The sequence below is a fragment of the Acanthochromis polyacanthus genome, chromosome 7 (assembly GCF_021347895.1).
Source record: "Acanthochromis polyacanthus isolate Apoly-LR-REF ecotype Palm Island chromosome 7, KAUST_Apoly_ChrSc, whole genome shotgun sequence".
Lineage (NCBI taxonomy): Eukaryota > Metazoa > Chordata > Actinopteri > Pomacentridae > Acanthochromis > Acanthochromis polyacanthus.
Window position 1 is genome coordinate 9,873,329 of NC_067119.1, and position 24,212 is coordinate 9,897,540.

Consider the following 24,212-nt stretch of genomic DNA (forward strand, 5'->3'; position numbering starts at 1 on the left):
TGAGATACACCATCAGAGATGCCTCCGAAAAATTCTCAGGATTAGTTGGGAGGACAGACGCACCAACATCAGTGTCCTGGAGGAGGCTAACATCCCCACCATCACTGCCACCATTGCCCAAAACCAGCTCAGATGGATTGGCCATGTTGTCCGAATGCCTGACTCTCACCTCCCAAAACAAGTCCTGTACTCCCAGCAAGCTGAAGGGAAGCGGGCTCCGGGAGGCCAGAGAAGAGATTTAAGGACAATATAAAAACAAACCTAAAGAAGTGCCACAGAGACCTGAAAGCTTGGCAACCGACAGGGCGACCTGGAGAAACATTGTCTGTGAGGGTGCCGCACAGTACGACGCTGACCTCCATCATGCTGCACAAGACAAACGCAGACTCAGGAAGGAGAGAGCAACCAAACAGGCCCAACCCAAACCCACCACTACATTCCCCTGTCCACATTGCAGCAGAATAACTGGGTCCAGAATTGGCCTTTATGCCCACCTGAAGACCCACAAGGACCAAGAGGGAGGAAACTCATACTCAACCACGAGTGACCACCGATGATGATGATAAATAATAATTCTGTTGCTTTATTTCTTTTTTCCCTGACCTGCTCTCTCACCACAGTCTGACTGCGGAGTTCATCCCTAGCTAACCCAGGTATGTGAGCCGCAAACACACGGAGGTAAACTATACAAACATGGGTTAATGATTAGAAGTAATCATTAGTCAGCTGGCTGCAACAGTCAGAGCAGCATTCAGAAAATCATGGAAATTTTAGTGATTTGGACACAAACTCTCTCTGTCTATTTCAACTGTTTACTCAACTAAAATTATTAATAATGTACAGGAGAAACACTGTCAAAGAAAAAGTGTGAAAACGGTTTGATCAGCACAACGTACTTGTATTTATGTAACATCTGTTCGAGGTGGAGCTTTTAGTTCTCACATGACGGTCAGTTTAACAAAACACTGCACGATATTGTATTTTGTGAGTAAAACCTGTGACACTTTGCCCACACTGCTCTGAATATTAGTGCTTCTAAAGTTCCTTGTTCTAAATATTGCTGCTATATATTCTTAAAATGATTATTTTACATAATGTAATATTTAATAGTGGTTTGTTCAACAGAATAGAAATATTTGATTAATCCCCAAGATGAACTTCTGTTGTTACAGTACCAAGCAGAAAATCATAAAAAAATATAAACTATACATACAGAAAAAAAATGCTAAGATATTTAAAAATGCAAAGAGAAGCGGTGTAACAGGTCAGATTAACCACCCAGTCAAAGTTATACCCCAGTGTGTACTCTGGCATAGGCCACACAGAAAGAGTAAGCACACTGAACCCTTAATTATTCAATTTATATATATATATATATATAAAGATGTACGGTCAGCATGCAAATCATTATGAAAGAACATAACTAGAATGTCCTTGAGCTAATTACAATTCAATTGTATTTTTTTTGTTTGATTGAATTGTAAAAAGGTCAAATAAAAGGGAAAAATCAAGAAAAAAATGTATGCTGTAAGCAAAACATTATTAGAGAACACTCAGATTGGCTGGTGTTACTTTTAACTGTTTCTGTAGAACAGATTTCAGTACAATATCTCTTCCTATTGTCTTTGATTTGTTCTCACATTTAGATCTGTTACGTTTATTAACCTGGCCTGTTACACCCAGACTGATAAGCAGCTTTACCATTAAACTCTTAACACAACCCATACCTATCTAAAACCCACCAGACCTTTAGTGTTTAGTTTACTTATTTTTTATATGACATAAGCTTGACTAGTACTGTCAAATTCAGCCACAAACAGCTAAAAGAAACTACCTTTATTTCCTTGTGGTCCTGATCTGACAGATTTGGAAGGTGTGGTTGTGTTGGTGCTTGTCGTTGCTCCACACGCTTGCTGATGATAAAACTTGTTGCCTGAGCTGGAGCTTCCACTGTGATCCCAAGACGCAGCTGGTTGTTTTCTTCCAGGTTGTGTTCCTGCTGTAATGAAAACAAACCACAAATTAGTGTCGTTGTGATTGTATGTCCTTATGAGTCACACATTCCTGCACATGGATGACCAGCTATTTGGTCATGGATGCTGTATTTGTTTCATAAGTCAAACAGCTGAGTGACCAGATCCACAAGGCCCATGCAACATTCAGCTCTGTGTCAGCTGACCGACTATTTGATTTTCAGCTGTGTTCCAACAGAAATATCTACTCATTTGCTTCAGGATATTAATTAAACTCACAACTTAAAACTACTCGATATGAGTCGGTTTGAAAGTGCGATGAAACTATTTTACTCTCTAAACCCCAAACCAACCTGACAGGCATGCTATCTCCAACAAATATTCTGACGCTTCTTGAAATAATCATGTGTGATTTCTAGTTCAGTCGGGAAAATAAACCAAACCGGGTTTTAAAAAATTTATATTAGATTTCATCAAGATTACTTCACTCAAAAAAAGGCGTACGTAGATTCAGCAAAAATCTCCAAAAAAATTCTCAACTGATTACCCGTGAGTGATTTAGCTGCACAACTAAACAAAAAAACAAAAACAGGGATTTTTCTGCTGAACTGCAGGCGATGTGTACACAGAGTAGATAAAACTAATAAAAAAGTAAGCAGTACAGATGTCCAAAACCAGTACCAAAACCGGTGTTTTGGCGTGCAATTTCGTAACGAGATTTGCTTTCTCGCGTCCTGAGATTTGGATACAGACCAAAACAAAAAGCGATCGCCAGGTAATGTGGAGGTTTTCGTTCACTTCTCATCTCTAATATGTTGTGGGACACTCATTGAGACTATCTGAGCCGGTCAGTGTGGGGAAAAAAGCATGTTAGGGCGGACTTTGACGCGGGGGGGCCAACTGCCCCATACTTTTCGCTAGCCGAGCTGCTAGCTGAGCTGCTAAGCTGCCTGCCTGGCTAAATACTGGAGCTATGTCGAAAATTCATTTCTCCATCACTCACATGTACGAAATGACATATGAAAACAGACCCCAGGTTGAAAAAAAACGAAGTTCCCCTTTAAAGCATATCTGAGAGGCCAGATCATCTCTTATAATGCACACTTGCACAAAATCAGAAATGGTCGCATTAATGAACTAACCAATAAGATTGCTAACCTTGATATGCAATTAGCCATATCCTCATCAGCTGATGGCATCAAAAAGCACCTCCTTCTCCAGGAAGAATTTGATTTACTGTCCACACAAAAAGCTGAAAATCTCCTGCTTAGATCCAGTCTTACTAGACCCTCCAGAAAAACGCGATTATGCGATCGCATGAATTCCCGCATTAATCACCAAAATGCCGCCGATTATGCAGGGGTCAATTATATCCCAAAAGACCGCATAATCCCCACAAAACAGCACATAATTCTTGCAAGAATCTCACCTTTCCACGAAAAAAAAAGAAATATGAGGGTCCCGCTTGATTTCACAATTTCCGCATAAAATGAGAAAACTATAACCAATATAAATGGAGTTGTGAGTGAGTTTTTATGTGACGCCCGGCCTGACGTCACCAGTTCATGCATTCACACACACACTAGAAGCACGAGCTGATGCAGAGTGCGGCGTCAGTGTTGCCAACTTAGCGACTTTCTCGCTTAAATCTAGCGACTTTCCAAAGCGTCCTAGCGACTTTTTTGGTCAAAAGCAACTAGCCACAAATCTAGCAACTTTTTCTGCCATTTTGGAGACTGACAGGAAAACTCGGATCATTCTGCAGTTACTGTTTTCAACGAGCAGCAGCTGCTGCTGTGAGCTTCTCCCCCTCCCAAAGCACAGGCTGTCAGTCCAGTAACCCCGCAGCAGTCCCAGTGTCTGATTAGAGGACACATCCCTCCGCGGCAGACGGCAGGTGAATCACGCATATTTTTGCATATTTCACAACTGTTCGCATACTTTGCAACTTTCCGCAATTTCCCCGCATAAAATGGCATAAAAACCCTGCGTATTTATTCGCATAATTAAGGATTTTTGCCCACATAATCAAGGATTTTTGCCCGCATTTTTCTGGAGGGTCTATAAGATGCTCTGGAAGATACAACTGAAGAGACTCCTGAAAGGTTCCTCCTGTTCATATATTAATGCTCCTTTCTCTTGTGTATTTAAATGCTGTCTCTGCACTGGAGGGTTAGATATCCTGCTGTAGACCCTAAACCCTTATTATATACACTGCTCAAAAAAATTAAAGGAACACTTTTTAATCTAAGTATTGCATCAAATCAGTGAAACATGTGGGATACTGATTTGGTCAAGTAAGTAACAGAGGTTTTTAGTCAGTTTCAGCTGCTTTGTTGTTCATAAAATTAACAGGTGCACTAGAGGGGTGACAATGAGACAACCTGCAAAACAGGAATGAGTTTACAGGTGAAGGTCACTGACATTTTTTTCCTTCCTAATGTTTTCAGAATGTTTTTCACTCGTTTTGCATTTGGCTAGGGTAAGTGTCACTTCTGGTAGCATGAGGCGATACCTGGACCCTACAGAGGTTCCACAGACAGTCCAACTCCTCCAGGATGGCACATCCAAGCGTGCCATTACCAGAAGGTTTGCTGTGTCTCCCAGCACATTCTCAAGCGCATGGAGGAGATTCCAGGAGACAGGCAGTTAGTCTGGGAGAGCTTGACAGGGCTGTCGAAGGTCCTCAACCGACCAGCAGGACAGCTATCTGCTCCTTTGTGCAAGGAGGAACAGGATGAACACTGCAATAGCTCTACAAAATGACCTCCAGCAGACCACTGGTGTGAATGTCTCTGATCAAACAATCAGAAAGAGATTTAATGATAGTGGTCTGAGGGCCCAGCATCCTCTAGTGCCCGCTGTGCTCGCTGACTGGCACCGTGGAGCTCGGCTGGCATTTGCCATAGAACACAGGAATTTGCAAGTCCACCACTGGTGCCCTGTGCTTTTCACAGATGAGAGCAGGTTCACCCTGAGCACATGTGACAGGCATGAAAGGGTCTGGAGAAGCCATGGAGAACGTTATGCTGCCTGTAACATTGTTCAGCATGACCGGTTTGGTGGTGTGTCAGTAATGGTGTGGGGAGACATATCCATGGAGGGACGCACAGACCTCTACAGGCTGGACAATGGCATTCTGACTGCCATTAGGTATCAGGATGAAATCCTTTGACCCATTGTCAGACCCTACATTGGTTCAGTGGTCCTGGATTCCTTCTGGTGCACGACAATGCCCAGTCTTATGTGGTAAGAGAACTCATGCAGTTCCTGGAGGATGAAGGAGCTGATACCATTAGCTGGCCCCCATGCTCACCTGACCTGAATCCAATAGAACACCTTTGGAACATTATGTTTTGTTCCATCCGACACCGTCAGGTTGCTCCTCAGACTGTCCAGGAGCTCAGCGATGCCCTGGTCCTGTTCTGGGAGGAGATACCCCAGGACACCATATGTCGTCTCATTCAGAGCTTGTCCCGGCATCGTCAGTCATGCATACAAGCACATGGAGGCCATACTAACTACTGAATACCATTTTGAGTTGCTGCCAAGGAATTTCAGCAAGATGGACTAGCCTGCCACATCAGTTTTTCACTTTGACTTTGGAATGTCTTGAATTTAGCCCTCCTGGGGGGTTGATAATTTTCATTCCCATCAAACAATGTGGCACTTTTCATTCCTAACATATTATCCAGTCCATATCAATGCTAATATCCAGTTTGTTTTTTACCCGTATTGAAATATGATGTATTTTCAAAGTGTTCCTTTAAGTCTTTTGAGCAGTGTATATTTTACTTTGTCCCCGCGTTTTTCTTTTTTTTTTGTATGTATGTACTGGAGAAACATGTCTTTGTATCCTTAATACAAAGCTGTTTTCTTTTTTTTCCCTTCTTTTTGTTTTCTCTCTTCTGGATGCTATCAGGGTTTTGGGAGGGGGGCATATTTGCACTTAATACTGTTTTGACATTATTGTATCACTGTGAGTTACTGGGAAAGTTCTGAGAAAAATTAAAATAGATCTTGTTCAAAAAAGAATGTATAGTCACCATTTAGCCCAGTGTATTTGATGCCTAGCAGCACATTGACTTGATTTTAGACTTTAATAATTTTATGATTTATTGCATTATAATGGTGTCATCCTGCACAGAGTGCATTTCTATGTATTTCCTAGTTGTGCTTTTTCCATATATTGTAGTGAAAGATTGACCGTGAGTGAACAAACACATGACGGGTACAAAAAATGCCCAGAAACTTGACATTTAGCAGGTCAAAACTGGGTTTAAAAAAGCCCAGCTGTATCTGTATTCTAGTTTCCTGCATATACATTTGGTTCTTTAGAGAGTGGCGTAAATTTGCAATGAATTAAACTGCAGGCGATGACAAGAAATCATTCATCATGAGTACGTCATGGTGTGTATTCTCCACTCAGGGGGACAGCCATCTTCTTGAGCTTAAAAACATGATACTTTGCTAAGAATGGTGATATGTGCATCAAACTACATGATAAACAATGTTTGGGAAATCTTGGTTCTGCAGTCTAAATCAAACTATAAGGCTGTCAAAACACTGATGTCAAGTAATAATTGTGTTGTTAGAAACTGGATAACCAAGTGGCACTCTACCCCAAACTGAACAGATTTTTAACCACTGAATTTAACGCTACATTTTGGCTTTCGCACTAACGAATCACAACAAACTAAAAGATGATTACCTCTGACCTCCATTCCAGATTCGTCCAGCGTCGCGTTGCTGTTCTGTTGCAGCACCTGGACTTGATTATCGGGGCCTAAAATTTGGTCGGCCTCGTTTTCATCGAGGTTCATGATCAGCAGCATTGTTGAGAAATGTATTTGCATCTTCCTCCATGTCAGCGCTTCGGGGTTTGTGGCTCCACATTCTTTGACAAACCTCCGGATGCTGTCTGTCCCCTTGTAGGCGGTCATAGCATTTGGTCGGGCAAAGAGAAAAGGGTTCTTACTGGGGATGCCACATGCTTCGCGAACACTAACGAGAAGCTCCAACGCCGAGATAAATGAGGGCTTTAGAAAAATAGGCACCTTTCTCCCACAGTCTCCTCGTATGTCAACTCTACTGAAGAACCCACACATGGTTCTTTCCACATCGGAAACGGACACGTCCATGTCATCGGGCACGTCCGACTTCTTCCGGGACATGAAAGCTGTTACATGAACTGATGAAACCTCTCTAGGTTTCCTCCTGTTGAAGACGATTGTCTGAACCTGTATCACTCTGGCCAGTGCAGCGTAGGCTTCTGCTGAAGGGCTCTCGCTGAGTTTCTTCTCAGCAGCAACATGACTCTTCTCAAGGTGGAACTGCAGGCGTTTCACATCTTCAGCAAGAGGCACCTGCTTATCTGTGCGCGATTTAGTTTCTCTGAGAGCTGACAATGCACCTGAAGAAATGAGCTTATTCCATTTCTTCTGATACACAGAGATGAAGTTCTTTGCAGACTCTGCCAGTTTCGTGTCGCCGCTCTTCATCGCGTTGGCCTCAACAATGCCGCACGTCTTCTGCAGGCTGTAGCCGAGCTTGACTGCAATTGAAGGCGTGCTGTAGGTTTTGTGCTCCGAGTCGTAGCCTGCCAGGACGTTCACTGCAGACACCACGTGACGGAAGTTTGAGGGGTGAAAAAAGTCTTCCAAGCTCTGCATAGGGGTTATCTTCTGAGCTTCCAGCACAAGTCTACCCACTTGACGAAGGTTTTGTCGTATGTAATGATGCTTCTTCTCATCACGGCCATACTGATCAAACATTTGCTCTGCATACTGCAGGATGATCCTGTCGTCTATGACGGCTTTTGTCACTTCGTCGTTCAGCATGTCACCAATTATGTTCTTAAGGGTGTCATTTATGCCGAGATCTGCGCAGTTTACAGTCTGAAGCATACATCGTGATGCAATGCGCTTTCTTCTGTAGTCTGTATCAGTGTCATTTTTCTCTTTCTCCGGGCATTTCTGCATGTGTTTGAACACATTTTTCTTTGCAAAAAGACCTTGACAGTAAAGACAGTGGAGATAGTCTTGGGCTTGTGCCGTTCGACTTGGCCGCTGTCGTACAACCAGTTGTCCCTTTCCAGTTTTCAAAACAATTTTATTATGTTCAAAGTTTCCTTGATTCGTTAGCTTGTTCAATATCTTCCGTCTTTCTCTGGAATGTTTGGGATATTGAAATATTGCGGCGACCTCTGCTCTGTCGCTGTGAAGTCTCTCCAGGTGACGCGAAATTTTGCCCACTGGCTTTGCGCAAAACAAACAGTAGTTCTTCTTGTCATAAACACGCTGGCTTTTGGAATTTGAACATGGCAGTACAAGAGTTTCTGAAAGCATCTTCCGACTAGTTTCACGTGTCTTTTTTGGAGGTGTGACATTTTCTTCCTTACACTCAGAAGTTTCTGATTTGCCTCCCTTTTTCCCTGGGCGAGGAGGCGTTTCATCCGTGGGGGTTGAAGGACTGCCGTGGCTGATTTCATCTGAGGAACAGTCCTCAGTCTTGATCGGGGGATCAGGAAAGTCACTGTCACTGTCAGGTAAGTAATCGGGATCGTTGTCGTCACATGACTCAGCTAAAGAATTATCCTCTTTCTGAAAAAAGTAACAAGAACTGTTTTTAAAACAAGACCATCGGCAATCTCTGGCTGATGCAAACACAGCACTACTAAATGATTATTTTTATTTAAGATTTTATAGTTCTAATAAGATTTGATATTTTCTTCATGCTAACTTATCACAGCTAATTCCATAAAAGAGAACTTCAAACAAGCGAACTCGATCAGTCATCTTCATTTCCCTTCAATCAGTAGTGTTTATATTTTGGTACAGTCGAGTCTCACAAACATCGAACAATGAATACCTCTTTAATTCCAGCACTGAATTGTTCTCAAGCTACAGAACTGGACACCAGATTTAAGAGTTTCAGTCACTGGCATTGTCACCTTTAACAAACTATTATTGAAATCTAAAATCTATATTATTCCCTCCTTTTATTCCATAAAAAGCCACAAATATCAGAATTCCAAGGAGAAAAGAAAATTATTCAATGATTTCAGATAGTTTAGGTTTTAGCTAACTCTGCTGAATAACGAACACCTACAACTTAACCAGAGTGAGACTTAGGGTTGCAAAGGGGCGGAAAATTTCCGGTAAATTTCCAGAAACCTTCCATGGGAAGTTAAGCTGGGGAATTTTGGAAATATTCCAAATTAGAAACTTTCCATGGGAATTATGGGAATTATTGGGAATTTATGGGAATTAACTGGAAATTGGGGGTAATTTAAACAAACTGTATCATATCCAAACATAAATGTAAATTTTTTTGTCATAAGCAGACATCCATGCAAAATAATACAAAAACATGACATTTCAACAGATTTATTTCAGTAGAACTTTAGTTTTTATTCTTGTATGAACAATTATTTTAATCAACAACCAAAACATGAAAGTTGAGTAAATACTCAGGGTCCAGGCTTCAAGAAATCACCTGTGCATGTGATGAAGGAATGCACAGTGCATGTAGGGGGCGTGGCCTCAATAGCCCTGCAGTAAGCAGTGTGCTGTGTGCATGTGATTGAGGAGTGTACTTGCATTAAATCTGGTTGTTTTAGCCAAGACGATGCTACAATATATCCCCCCCAACTATATTTAAGTTCCCTGTTAAGGGTCAACCTTCAATTTTGTAAATGTCTTATTTATTCCCGTTAATTCCCATATATTCCCGTTAATTCCCATGGAAAGTTTCCAACTTTGAAAATTCCCGGAATTTTGCAACCCTTACTGAGACTACAATATCTTAGTATTTTTAATAATGCAGTAAATAATTTAAGCTAATTTAATTGGTGTGTAGCAGGGGTCGGCAACCCGCGGCTCCGGAGCCGCATGCGGCTCTTTCAGCCCTCTGTTGTGGCTCCCTGTAACTTTGGAAAATACATTGTTCTGCCTTTCAGGCGCGTTTCAATGCATTTTAATATAGAGAATTTTATTGTGAAATTACCGCTCTTACTTTGACGTGTCACTCCACCGGATGTGCTGTGCCTGTGACATGAGAGCGCAAAGCTGATGCAGAGAGACAACACGGAGCTTCCGATTCCCACACGTTTCATGCTTTATTTTTTGTTTTACTCCTGGAGAAGAAACGCCTGTAGTTTCACATCGTTTTGTACTCAAGAATGGCAAGCCTGTATATTAAAGCTCCACTCCAAGAAAGACACGTCTTTGAGTCAAAAGTACTCATGATAGGGTAATACACGTTACTCGCAAGAACACGGCTCGATGTCACATCCAGGCAGCAGGTCAGAGAGTCAGAGGAGTGTCGTCTTGGAAAAATAGGGCAGCGACTTACCGGAGAAAAGTTATTAGCTTAAGATAAATAGATAAATAGATTTTACAAGTTAAATAGACATTCGCAAAATATTGAGTTCCAGCTAACATTACGTAACATATGAGGTCCAGGAGCAAAAATGACATTAACCAAGTAAGATACATATTAGTGGAAGGACACAATTAAAAAATGAATATCTATTTAGAGGCTTTGTAATTAATTAATCACGACTGATTAACAAGGGCATAGAGGTAAAAAATAAATAAACAAATAAGCAATAAATGCAGTGTTGTCTTCATTTTAAATACCAAAAGGATTTTGCGGCTCCCGGTGTTTTCTTTTCTGTGGGAAACGGGTCGAAATGGCTCTTTGAGTGTTAAAGGTTGCCGACCCCTGGCATGTAGGATATTAAATGCTGCAGCCTTGACTATAGAACAAAAGTGAATTTAGTAGGAAATGATTGAGCAAATTTTGATACTTTTAACAGTTTATTTGCTTCAGTTCAGAATATTCGCATTGCGGTGTATTTTTTAAAAAAACCTGCAAACTCACACTGAAACTGCAACTCATCTTATTATTTTTAATGGTATAATCTGCATGTAATACTCATGTTTTCTTACCTTGTCAGTAAACAATGCGCATGACCACATCTGTTCAATATTTAGCCCATGAACTGTTTGCAGTATCTTTAAACTTTAAATCTATACCATGCAGGATTTACTGTAAAAACAATGTCATGACTTACACAAAATTTGATCCCTATTAATCATCACCTGTAATCCACAAGTACTGCATGGAGGAGTATGTATCTACAGAAAACCTGCTCTCTGCTTTTTTGTTATTTTCTTCCCATTTTGCTGTTTCTGGCCTGTAGCCTCTGGCCTGTGGATGTGAAACCTCCAGCCAAGAACAGCACACAGATGAGGTAGGGACTTAAAGGAAAACAGTAAACACAGCAACAAGATAATCTGCTGTCTTCATCTCTCTTCCTCTGCTGTCTGTCACAGATGTATAAAGGCAGCATTCAGACTAAACCCAGCATTGTACAAGGCAGACGCCATGCTGTTTTTTGCCCTTGAGAACATAACTGCTGTGATACAACCACTAGACGACGTTTTATTTGTTATTCTGAAAGATAGGAGGAGCCATAAAGGTTACCTAAATCCCTGCATAGTGTAACATTAAGTGTCAATAACACTTCTCCCCACTCTCTGGATTTCCAGTGTCTTAATTGATCGACCAGCAGAAAACAACCTGAAGATGTTCAATTTACTGTCATATAAGACAAAAACAAGCACCAAAATTAATAGAAATGATCAGCTGGCACTGGAGAATTTAGTTGTTTTGTTTTGCAGGACAAATAACTTGTCTGTGCACAAACCACAAGCTATTTGGTGATTAGTTTTCAGTTAACTACTTGTTAAATTGACTTATTATTTCAGGTTTAATGCTGTTGTTGAAGACATTAATGCCTGATATTTACTCATATCTACAGTGCATATCACATAACTTAAACATACAAATGCAGCAAAATGGAAAATGGGAATTATGATCAGTTGAACACAATAGTAAAAATTAAAATGTATGATCATGATAATGTATTTTTCAGGATAATTAACATAAAAACACAAAAAAGCAGATAACTACCACTGATTCCTCTGCCGACATTGGATCGTCCAGCGTATCATAGGTCTCATTTTCATCATCATAGAACGGAGGAGATGAACAATCTGCTGAAGGATGTGACTGTAAAAACAAACAGCAATCTGATAAGTACACATAAAAGAAGGAGGCATTTATGCATAGTTATTAACTGTAAGCAGAGTTACCTTCCCTGCAGACTGCTGAACTTGGTGTGCGTCACTGGTTTTCATCTGTTCACATCGAGATGAATCATCCATTGATGGAGAAGACTACAAAAGCGGGAAAAAAAAAGGGGATGTATATTTTTTAAAAAGTATGTATTTCTGATATAAACTGCTCACGGCAAACCAAACAGCACAAAAAACCCTCTAAACTCACCTGGACAGCTGTGTGTGCAGAGTGTCCATCATTGCTGCCATCTGGAGGTAATGAGTCCAGCTTAATGGAGGACATGAAGTCAAATTAACTGTGTACAAGTACCTCTAACAGTCTCAATAATAGGCATTTAAAAACATATAGTAACTTTAAAGTAGTACTGGCTTACAGCTGTTTGAAAAAAACACACTTACAATTTTATCCATCTCTGCCAGTTGTTTAAGGAGTTGTGCCCGCTGATGTAAAAGTACTGAACGTCGTCCATCACTGCTCATCTAAAGGAAGACAAACAAAGGTACAACATGAAGGCATGGAAGTTCAGAGTTACGTAGTTCTACTTGGACACGATGGCAGCTGACTGGCAAAATTCACTCAAGTGTTCAAAGTGACTTTACAGCGTGAACCTCTACAGGAGCAAACAGCTACACGAGCGTTCAAAAGTTTGGGGATAATTTTCCATGAAAACTCACTTTTATTCATGTGCTAACATAACTGCACAAGGATTTTCTAATCATCAATTAGCCTTTCAGCACCATTAGCTAACACAATGTAGCATTAGAACACAGGAGTGATGGTTGCTGGAAATGTTCCTCTGAACCCCTTTGGAGATATTCCATAAAAATCACCTGTTTCCAGCTAGAATAGTCATTTACCACATTAACAATGTCTAGACTCTATTTCTGATTAATTTATCTTCAATGAAAAAAATGTTTTTCTTTCAAAAAAAAAATAAGGACAATTCTAAGTGAGCCCAAAACTTTAAACAGTATGTAAAATTACTTATGAACATCTGAACAAAAAAAGCAAACAAAGCAAGAAAACTTTCTTCTGTAAGGAGTTCTGGTGTTTGCTGTGGATTTCCTCACCAATGGAAGCATATTCCCCTCTTGTAATGGCTCTTTGTCAGAATGCACACCTGTGTCTGGGACAGACTCGTTTACAGCTCCTGGAGGAAAAAAGAGGAGCAGGTTAAACAACAAGCACATGTAGTTTTGTACAGTTTCATCCCTGCAACACTCATTTAAACAATTAAAATAATCTGCAGTGTTGAAATGTCATGTTGCTGTTTCTCTACGAGACCAACGTGTGACTTGTCCTTTTGTCTTCAGCCAATTTGCCTGAATGAAGCCTCATCCTGACACTTCAGGCACTCCTTTATATTATTCTGACATTATCTGAACACATTGGCTTCATGTTTAAATCATCAGAATTGACATTTTTGGTAAAAGTGGTGTCAGTAATCTTATTAGATATTACAAGATGAAATGTCTACAAACATAAAACTTTACTAACATGAAGACAAACTACAGATTAGAAATCAGATTAATGACACTCACCAATAATCAATGTAATCCACCTTTAAAGAACCATTAATACGAGCTTAAGTTCAGTTTTCTGCTTCCAGTGATTCAGAAAAGTCTTTCCTCTGAGTTTATCTAAATATCTGCTGCAGCACGATACATATCAGGGTCTAAATTATCACCGGAATAGATCGATCAGGATCAATCAACGAATGAATCTGGGTGCTTTTCTTCACATCAGACAGGTGAGATGTCAGAAGCTGCAGGTTAATCATTTGTTACACAGCAGCCATCCTCAGGTTGAGTCAGAGCTCCATCACACCAGTCATTTTTTAATTTTATTTTACAATTTGTAAAGTCGTAGTTAGATTATCATCATAAATGGACAGATATCCGAGTGTTTAGGAAAGCAGAAATATATTGGGGTGTTGGGTATTTGAGCTAAGAAGTAGTTGTAGCTTTTTGTTTATCCATTGAGATATATATATATATATATACATATATATATATAAAACTTTATGTGCTGTCCAGTATTGTATTTATGACACATATTTCACCGTGACTCTCTATCTTTATAGGGGTTGTGTCTAAATACAACTGTAAGAAACATACTGGACAAAAATAACCAGAAAGATGCTACCAGCAGCAATTTTACAGATCCCATACCAGAAATGGACTTAAAGTTCGTGTCCGGAGTTTGAATCGCAGCGTCTCCCAAAACACTGTTGGTCCCTCCCTCCCTCTGATTTCGCCCCTTTATTTGTGCACGCGCGCAGTACATGAGAGGAGTGCCCGGAGTGCTGCAGCATCTTGCCTGTTTTGCTGTTTTCCACTCTTCTACATTTAGTACATTTAGTAAATAATAAAGGAATTACGTTAGAATTCTGTATTGAGTCTAACTTGTCCTAATACCAAAATAACATGAATCTGCTAGGACGAACGAGTAAAGTCTCAATATGTGATTACACTCGTGTATCCCTCTCGATGACGTTGTTTATCAAACTTAGTGCATTTACGCGTGTATATGTGTTACATTGTTTATTTATTTCTATCTAGAGTTCAGAATTGTATGACTCCTCTGACGAAGAGTATGTCCCAGACGCCCCAACATCTTCCTCCAGAGGTCGGGCATCTAAACGAAGCCGTCAGGCGGGCTATGGAGGCCGTGGTCGGGGAGCGACACGAGCACCCTGAGCCAAAAAACGTCCTGCAGTCTCTTGGCCTGACAAGCCGTGGGATTGGTAACTTTTCTGGAAGTTGCTGATCCCTGATGCTCTCTCCTCCACAAGCAAAACAAATGTGCGCACGGTTGCGTAGTGCGTAGCTCGCCCAACTCTGCATGGGCTTGCTTGCTGTGCGCGTAACCGTTGATTGACAGCATGACAAAGCTGAAGCTCGAACTTGATTGGTCGGCAGCGACCAGCGCTTTTTGGATTAACATGGGGGTCTATGAGAGGAAGGCGGAGCTCAGGAATAAATTTTCATATCGCGTCATACTAACATTATATTATAGTATCGAACTAGACTAACACATTTAAGCTTTGTTAAACAATGATACATAAATTGAAAACAAACGGAAACTCCGGACACGAGCTTTAATACAGTCGAATACAACAAATCAACAGTAAGTCCTGCCAATGTTACCTTTTGTTTAAACTCCTTTAATCTGACAGTGATTCAACTTCATGGTCATTTTGGAGGACGTAGTTCGTGCTCATCTATTGCATTATCTTGGGCTGTTTTTCTGACATTTTACTCAACTTCGCTGATGTGACTAACATGACTTGGAGAGCATTATGTGTGATTTCCAAATTATTTATAGTGTATCAATGTTTTTTTTCTCTGTTGGTAGTGTGACTCCACCTTTAAGTAATAACTTTGGTCTTAATACATTTGTTGATGCCTCACTTGCAAGTCAAGCCAGTGAGACCTTAAGAATATTTGAAGTAAAGCCTTGAGTTAACACTTGAAACACACTGTCATATACAGCTATTTATAATGTATCATAACTTATGACCACAAACAACTGGTATGTCAGCTGAGTTGAGAAAATGCTGGGTCTCCTATTTTCAGGCAAACTTACATTGAAAGAAATTAAGAATTTTAAAATAAATAAATCTTAAACATCCTTAATTTATGCATTACTCAAAGAGTTTATTCTGAAAACCATCTACCTGCTTGTATGTGTTCTCCTATTCAGACATACAGTCGTTGACAAACTCACAAAAGTTCAGCTGAATTCGTTTAAGCTCGAAGCATGATCTAAATGACTGAGAATCTTCACACATACACGACAAACAGGGCACAGTAACAGACAGACATTACAAATACAGCTTACCCCTACAGTGGGATGAAGATGTCCACTGGGGCTGCTCCTGAGAAGAAGATGAAGCATAGCTTTGAGTGTATCCAGCAACAGCAGCAGACTCCACATTTTCTCCTTCAATAGTAGTCTGAGGTGTACTTACATGTTCCCCATACGATGGCAGACTGACGGTCAGATCCTGTAGTCCGTTTGGTACACCTTGACTGGTTAATGCGGTTTGAAATGACGCTTCGTGCTGCGATAGAAGTGATAAATTCTGGGATCTGCAAGGCTGTAGTCTTTGATTTGTTTGGAGATGAGAGGATGTGGGTATGTTTTTCCCTTGGTTTGCAGTTATTGGCATTGATGAAGTGTGAGGGCCTTGTTGAGCAAACGAAGTAACGTGAGAAGCACTCGGGATAGAAGTATTGCCAAACAATGTTGTGGATGATGAAACACTGCCAACTTGAGGAGCTCTGTACAGGGGAGCGTGATGGACACTGTTTCTGGAAGATAAGGTGCTCAGATCACTCATACAACTCTGACTGGACGCCTGCATGTGGTTATAGGAGGGTCTCTGGTTGGAGGCCATGCCCATGCTGAGATGCTGAGAGCTGGTGAGCGGGTTGATGTGTCCTCCTTGAGATGAAGTTGTTGACCAGCCATTCTGGCTCGCCCACGACTGACAGGGGATGTGGCTCTTATTTGCTGTTGGGTTGTCCATCATTCTCCATAACCATCAAAGTCTACAGTTTAAAGTCTTTTTTATTTCCACAGAGATATGCCCTAGTGGAACAAAACAACATGTAATTAATCATCAGTCCCATTGTTATTGTAATTCTCCTAAATTTCCTCTTGATGCCCTTAAATTGGGTGCAACATAAAATGTGGTATAGCGGCAAGGTTTAGAAAATGCTACTGAGCACAGCAAAGATACAAAGAATGGACAACATTCAGATTTAAAGTGATATTACACGGAGGCTGGAAGAATTTAATTCAAAAGAAACCACAGCATATCACAAACACATTTATGCAGCTCTAAATAATAATGCAAACATTTGCAATCAGATGTTGAAAGGGCAGCCATGTTCTAGTTTAGATAGGGTTTTGTTTATTCAAAATACAAGTAAAGGTAATTTTACTCATTGAAGAAAATCATCTTTACAACATCTGTCACTGCAATAATACTTTTGCCATCAACAGTTTAACTTTTTCATGCACACTGTCTCCTAATTGACTGACAGGGTCTTTGTGGGTCAAAATTTTCACTTCACACATCAGGAAATTACATTTGGACACTAAACAGATCCCAAACTAGCATTGATGTCCCACAATCATCTCACAGGCAAACATCTTAACAGGAAATGAGAGAAAAGCAAAGAGAAATCATCCACCTCTGGAGCTGCCATGTAAGAAATAACTAAAGGAAACTGGTTTTAGTGGTTAGTTACTAAAGATCCTGCTGAAACTGCTCACATGGTATATATACTAGCACTTTTAAACAGTAATAAATATTTTTCATTTAGACATTTTACATTACACTGCACTTTCCCTGCCTCTTTTGCCTTTCTGGTTGGACTCTGAATTACATTTTGTTGTCTTAGTACTTGTACTCTAAGCAGTGACAATTAAATTGGAAAAAAAGAACAAAAAACTATTCAATTTTCTCCTCCCGTGTAGTAAAAAAAGGCTATACACTCGGGTTTATTTCAGGTCTGTAAAAATATGTCTATAAGAGGCTTATTGCAATTACAATGGAGGTAAATATGATTTCATGCACACAGGAATGAAAACACATTTAAAAAAATGTTTAAACAACGTCGTGCCCGCTGGTTAATCTCACTGTGATCAGTTATAAGGATATTTTCTATCAACCAAATAGCAGCCCATTTGAAAACAGCTTCACGTGCTGGTTAAGCTTGAACTAAAGTACTTCATGTTTTTAGCAATTTGAATCAACCGACCGCTGCGAAGCTACTTCACACAAAGTCGTAACGTCATTTGCAGGGTCATTTAAGACCGGATACCGCATTAGACTGTCATCCAAAAAATAATTAAACACCGTTTCGTATAGAGGATGATTCACAATTATCTTTAAATTGCAAATTCTCACAAATCGACAGCCCCCTCGATCAGTCGTTTAGCTTGCTAGCTAAGCTAACAGCTGATGTACTGTAGCTAGCTAGCTACATTGATTCGCTGTTAGCTCGCTCAGCTGTAAAATTAGTTATTCGTAAAACTAATCCAGATTTGAAAATGACCGAACTAAAAGAAGAAGAAAAATGTGCGCAGATAATATATTTAATTGTTAGTACTTTGTTTGAACACTTGGAACATGCTTACCCGACAATCGCGGAAGATGCGGCCGTCGTTTATACATCACGTCCGCTCACGTACACCTTAAAAGTAAAAGCATCGTTTTACCAATATACAACAATAAGTGTCGGTGTGTAAATAACACACGGACCAAGAGGATACAAATGCTTCTGACAAAATAATTTCTAATACTACTAATAATTTCTCGAATAAAAAACTGATATAAGTCAGGGGTTTAACAAAAATCTGATCATTTACTCCAAAGAATAACCAATGAAACGACTCATTTAAATCCAAAGTAGTTTAAGTCAATTCACTGGACTTTAAGAAAATTCCTTGAAGACGTTTCACCTCTCATCCAAGAGGCTTCTTCAGTTCTGGTGGTGGTTGGTGTTGCCTCAGCTTTTAAACCTCTGTGAGGTGTGTCCGGGGCTATTATTCCAACGACCGATACCAAAACTCATCTGACTACTCAACGATGGTCGTTGTGAGTATCGGTGGGGGTCGTTGAAATGCACAGATGTCACTGAGCCCTCGTGTGCTAATGGTGGTCATTAGCATGAGTCTGCTGAGTTGTTCTTTTGGGGAGTTTTGAACTCATTTAAAAGCAAAGGTCCAGAAATCTTGAAGTAGCACCGTGGTCTTTGTTGAAATAATTTCACCATATCTTTATGTTAAACTGCTGAATTTTGTCCCTGGGGCATTTACATTGCCTATAAAAAAAACATCCACCCTTGTCAAAGGTTTTTGCTTTATATTGCTTTTCAACACTGGATGGCAGTCAATTTAATTTGGCTTTTATGTCAAGAATATATCACACATACTCAGATAGATAGATAGATAGATAGATAGATAGATAGATAGATAGATAGATAGATAGATAGATACTCCTAAACCATATTTTCCAGGGAGGCCCAAACTCAACTGACCTCTCAAAACAAATCCAACAAAGACAGCTATTGGGCTTTGCAAAAGTTCTGTTACACGGTTTCATGATCTTTAAAGACGTTTGCATGTCGGAGTGAAAAATTCCATTAAATAAACTGAAAGTTCTACTTTACAGGCAGGTATCCTTAATACAATTTTTTTCTCCGGTGAAGTTGTATCAAGATGGAAGTCAAAAGAGTTGAGATATCTGCTCTCCTTCATGCTGGCCACAACAAGTCTGACAGAGCCTAGCAGCTGAACATCAGCCGGATGACCGTCCACAGAGTCGCGGAGAGGCTGAAGAATGGTGAAGATCTTTCAGATGATCTTTCAAGAATGGTGAAGACCTGAAAGATCTTCACCATTCTTTAGCCTCTCCGCAACTCTGTGGACGGTCATCCGGCTGATGTTCAGCACAAAGGAGAGCAGATATCTCAACTCTTTTGACTTCCATCTTGATACAACTTCACCTGAGAAAAAAAATTGTCTTAAGGACACCTGCCTATAAGGTAGAACTTTCAGTTTATTTAATGGAATTTTTCACTCCGACATGTAAACGTCTTTAAAGATCATGAAACCGTGTAACAGAACTTTTGCAAAGCCCGGTAGCTGTCTTTGTTGGATGGCCACATCTATCAGTGCTCCTGAGAGCAGCTGTGGATCTGACAGTGAGCTGTGGGCTCCGGCTCTGGTCTGAGTGTCTTTATAAGTGCTGAGGAACGCCACCTTGTGTTTGTGCAGCTCTTCTTCAACAGCAGAGATGCTGTCTGACAGAGAGGAGATGTGCTCCTGAATCCTCTTCATCTCTCTGCTGATAGTCTTCCCCTTGTGCTCCTCTTCCTCCCTCAGAGCTGCCAGTCTAGACTCCTCTTCCTCTTTCAGGAACTGGTGGAGCTTGTTGAACTCTGCTCTGATCTGCCTCTCTGTGGACAACAGCTGCTTCTTGGAGTGTTGAATCACATCGTTGTACATTTCCTCCACTTGTTTGTATTTATCCCTCTTGTCCTGCAGAGACTTTAAGTCAGATTTCAGCTGGTCCTTCAGGTCACTGACTGCTTGTTCTATAGGAACCACTTTGTGATTCTGGTGGTGAGGAAAATCACAGACAGTACAAACAGCTCTGTCTTCATCTTTACAGAACAATTTAGCTTCTTCTGGATGTTTACTACACACAACCTCCACTTTCTTCTTTACTTTTTCTGTTTCAGATGCTCCAGTCTCCCAGCAAAGGAGTCGGCCAGTTCCTTCAGTCCAAAGTTTATGCCCAGATCTTCTTTAGAGGATTTTCTTTTGCAAATTGGACAGTTTTTATTTTTAGCTTGTTCCCAGAATTTATGCAGGCAGCTTGAACAGAAACTGTGGTAGCAGCTCAGAGATACAGGATCTCTGAAAGTCTCCGAAACCACGTGGCAACTCAGGAAACTTTCAAAAAGAGCAACCTTCTCAGCCATCTCAGGTTTTAACAGCAGGACTCACCAGTTTACAGTCTCTTCACTTTTCTGTTTAAAATCCTCCAAATATGTGTTTTCTCTCAATCCCTGTAATGGCGTCTCAGCTCCGTCCAACAAAGTCTACAATTCTACAATTTCATTTAGCAGACGCTTTTGTCCAAAGCGACGTACAAGACAAGCAAGAATTCAGACATAAGGAAAAACCTGTAGTAAGTGCAAAAAGTGCTTCAAGTGCGATTGGTCAAAGGTATTGCCATCAAGTTGCAGAAGAATTGCCAACCCCCCCCCCTTTTTTTTTTTTTTTTTTTTTTACTTTGTCAGCGCTAAATAAGTGCTGGGTTTTGGACCACCTGACTTATTCTACCCCTAAGGTGGAGTCAGATTAAGTGCCTAGGTGTTCTATAAACAATTGAGTCTTCAATTGTCTTTTAAAAGTAGAAGTCAAACTTTACTTTCACTTCATCAACCTCAATGTCGGTTGAATCATTTCCAGTTTTCCAGATCGTATCGCTCCAAAATGTGGAGTTGAGGAAAACGTGGACCGGATCGCTCCAAAAAGGGGACCGGACTGGAGTTGAGGAAAACGTGGACCGGATCGCTCAAAAAAGTGGACCGGACTGGAGTTGAGGAAAACGTGGACCGGATCGCTCCAAAAAGGGGACCGGACTGGAGTTGAGGAAAACGTGGACCGGATCGCTCCAAAGAGTGGACCGGACTGGAGTTGAGGAAAACGTGGACCGGTTACTCCAAAAAGTGGACCGGACTGGAGTTGAGGAAAACGTGGACCGGATCGCTCCAAAAAGTGGACCGGACTGGAGTTGAGGAAAACATTTTCGGATGACATACTAAACTATGACGTTTTTGTCCAAAAAATTACTTTTTTGTCCATTTTCGGACCACAAATGACTTTTTTGTCAATTTTCAGACGACACGCTAAACTATGACATTTTTTGTCCATTTTTGAACGACATACAAAACTATGACATTTTTGTCTATTTTCGGACAAATAATGACTTTTTTCCATTTTCGGATAACATACTAAACTATGACGCTTTTTGTGGATGACATACTAAGCTATGACATTTTTTGTCCATTTTCGGACGACATACTAAATTATGATGTTTTTGTCCATTTTAGGACGACATACTAAATTATGACGTCAATTTTCGAATGACGTACAAAACTATGACGTCTTTCTTGATTTTCGGACAAAAATGACTTTTTTGTAGACGCCCTGAGAGAAACCTCGCAGCGTGTCGGACTGAGCATCAGCCAAGATAAAACAAAGGTACTCAGGACAAACAACAGGCAGGAGGCCCCTATCACCATCGAAGGAGTGGCAACGGAAGATATGCAGGAGTTTGTTTACCTGGGCAGCAAACTCAGCCAGACAGGAGGTACAGACGAGTAGCCTAGCCGTGCTAGACAACTCACGGCAACGAATTTAATTCTCTGCCAGGGTGGGTCTAGTTACCCTCCATAAGGCTCGAGGCTGGATTCTCCTAAAACTGGCCGGACGAATCACCATGAAATGTCGAGTCAGAAGGCGGGCGTAACTAAGTGACGACAGAGGCGCGACGATTCTGACAGAAACAACCGAAACAAGTAGCCTAGCCGCGCTAGACAACACACGGCAACGAATTTAATTCTCTGCCAGGGTCGACAACAAAAACGACAACAGTCGTTGAGCTCCATTAGCACCGACTCTGAATAATCTTTCTGTTAACATGTCTGGAATATACTTGAGCTTCACCCATTGACTGTATAAATAAGGCTTCACCGAACTACCGCATCCTCTGATTTCCGGCGCTCTAGGAGCCTATTCGTTGCGCTGATTGGTTGTATACCTACCCAATTGCTGCAGAGTGATTTGATAGACAACCTTTTAGCCCGCCTCCCACCCTGTCGAGCGTGCCCAGACTCTTGTGCCTTCAGAAACAAGGGTCTAGCGTGGCTAGGCTAACAGATGAGGACTTCTCGGCCAGAATTAAGAAAGCGCGCCAGGCCTTTGCCATCCTTCAACCAGTGTGGAAGGCCACTGCTATCTTAACCCGCACCAAACTCCGCATCTTCAGTTCAAATGTCAAATCCGTCCTCATGTATGGCTCTGAAACATGGAGGGTCATCAACAGAAGCTCCAAAAGATCCAGACCTTCATCAACAAGTGTCTCCAGCAGATCCTCAACGTTAAGTGGTTCGACAGAGTGTCAAACACCGACCTGTGTACTCGGGCCAACCAAGAGCCTATGGCTGTCCAGATCAGGAGGAGAAAGTCGTGATGGGTCGGCCACACGCTGAGGAAGGAACCTGCAAACGTAACCAGGTAGGCACTTGAATGGAACCCTCAAGGCAAGAGGAAGCGTGGGCGCCCAAAGCAGACATGGAGACGATCCGTCATCGATGAGCTGAAGACCATCGGCCTGTCTTGTGAGGAAGCCAAGAGGAAAGCCAGAGACCGGGGGAAGTGGAGAGCTACTGTTGAGGCCCTATGCTCCATTAGGAGTGAAGGGGATTAACGTAATAATCCATGCCGAGAAAAGATTACATCTTTAACATGAAGATTTTAGCCGCCACAGTGTCCGTTACCTCGAGTTTTACTGCAAATTAGCATCAAAGCTAGCGGGAATTACGGCAACACATTCCGGCATTTTCTTTCAAAGTATAAGCCTACTACAACTACATGCAAAATAATAATAATAATATTCTATTGATTTCAACATCATTTATCACACATCTGTGATATGTGTATGTATGCATCAATTTACCAACACCAAAATAACCAATAAGATCAAAATTTCATCATTCAATGTTAGTTTCTCATTATGAAACGAAGCAAAAACGACCCATCGGAAGCTGAAATCATCAGAGAAAAGTTGGAGAGTTCTGTTTAAAGAAAAAAAAAAGCTGAGCCATGTTGGTTTTTAAAAAGTTGGACCTGATGTTTTTATAGTCTTGTTATTTCTTCTGTAAAGCACCTAGTGTTACATTTCGCTCATATTAAAAGTGCTATACAAATAAAGTCTGACTCATTGATTACTCTTAGAATAGTGTACACATCTTAAAGGGTTCTTGGACAAAACTGGACACCGTAGAGGGTGTCCCAAGGCCGGTACAGTGAAACTGCGAATGGCTCATTAAATCAGTTATCAGTTATTAAATCAGTTCACCCAAACTTCTCTTCAAAAAACTAGTTGCTTCTTTCTAATAATCTGTTATGTTTGTGATTGTGTTGTGGTGCATGTTTTTCCCATTTCTGGATGTTGGTCTTCATGTAGGTCCTCCATTCAAGCCTCAAGCCTGTTTAAATAGGATTAATCTACCGGATGATTATATATCTTCAATATTAAGCTGCTTTCCTCACAATCCATCACTATTACTTTCTCAACGTTGAGAAGAGGTTGCTTGGTAGTGACTAAGTTTGTTATTCTCTAATGAAGCTTCTCAGTTGAAGATATACAAAAAACTGTTTACAGGATATATTTATTTGCTATTTCTATAAATCGCACCATACACACGTGGACAAAATTGTTGGTACCCCTCAGTTAAAGAAGGAAAAACCCACAATTCTCACTGAAATCACTTGAAA

The 24,212-nt window shown here is 40.8% G+C and overlaps 1 protein-coding gene and 1 pseudogene across 3 annotated transcripts in view; both read right to left on the minus strand.

Moving 5' to 3' along the window:
* si:dkey-13n15.2 (protein transport protein Sec24C) overlaps window positions 1–24,212 on the minus strand; it is a 65,324-nt gene that overhangs the window by 21,916 nt on the left and 19,196 nt on the right. The window contains exons 1-10 of one of the 3 annotated variants that reach the window (XM_051950906.1): window positions 18,276–18,364; window positions 16,096–16,718; window positions 15,966–16,002; window positions 13,193–13,272; window positions 12,521–12,601; window positions 12,330–12,389; window positions 12,137–12,220; window positions 11,955–12,053; window positions 6,685–8,575; window positions 1,835–1,999 (exon numbers count right to left, since the gene is read on the minus strand). In XM_051950906.1, the coding sequence (XP_051806866.1) occupies window positions 1,835–1,999; window positions 6,685–8,575; window positions 11,955–12,053; window positions 12,137–12,220; window positions 12,330–12,389; window positions 12,521–12,601; window positions 13,193–13,272; window positions 15,966–16,002; window positions 16,096–16,659 (3,061 nt within the window). In that variant the 5' untranslated portion in view covers window positions 16,660–16,718; window positions 18,276–18,364. Of the gene's footprint in view, window positions 1–1,834; window positions 2,000–6,684; window positions 8,576–11,954; window positions 12,054–12,136; window positions 12,221–12,329; window positions 12,390–12,520; window positions 12,602–13,192; window positions 13,273–15,965; window positions 16,003–16,095; window positions 16,719–18,275; window positions 18,365–24,212 lie in introns of those variants that run through there. The other 2 variants (XM_051950908.1, XM_051950909.1) reach the window with 2 other exon arrangements.
* Window positions 17,942–21,048, minus strand: LOC110945407 (E3 ubiquitin-protein ligase TRIM35-like; annotated as a pseudogene).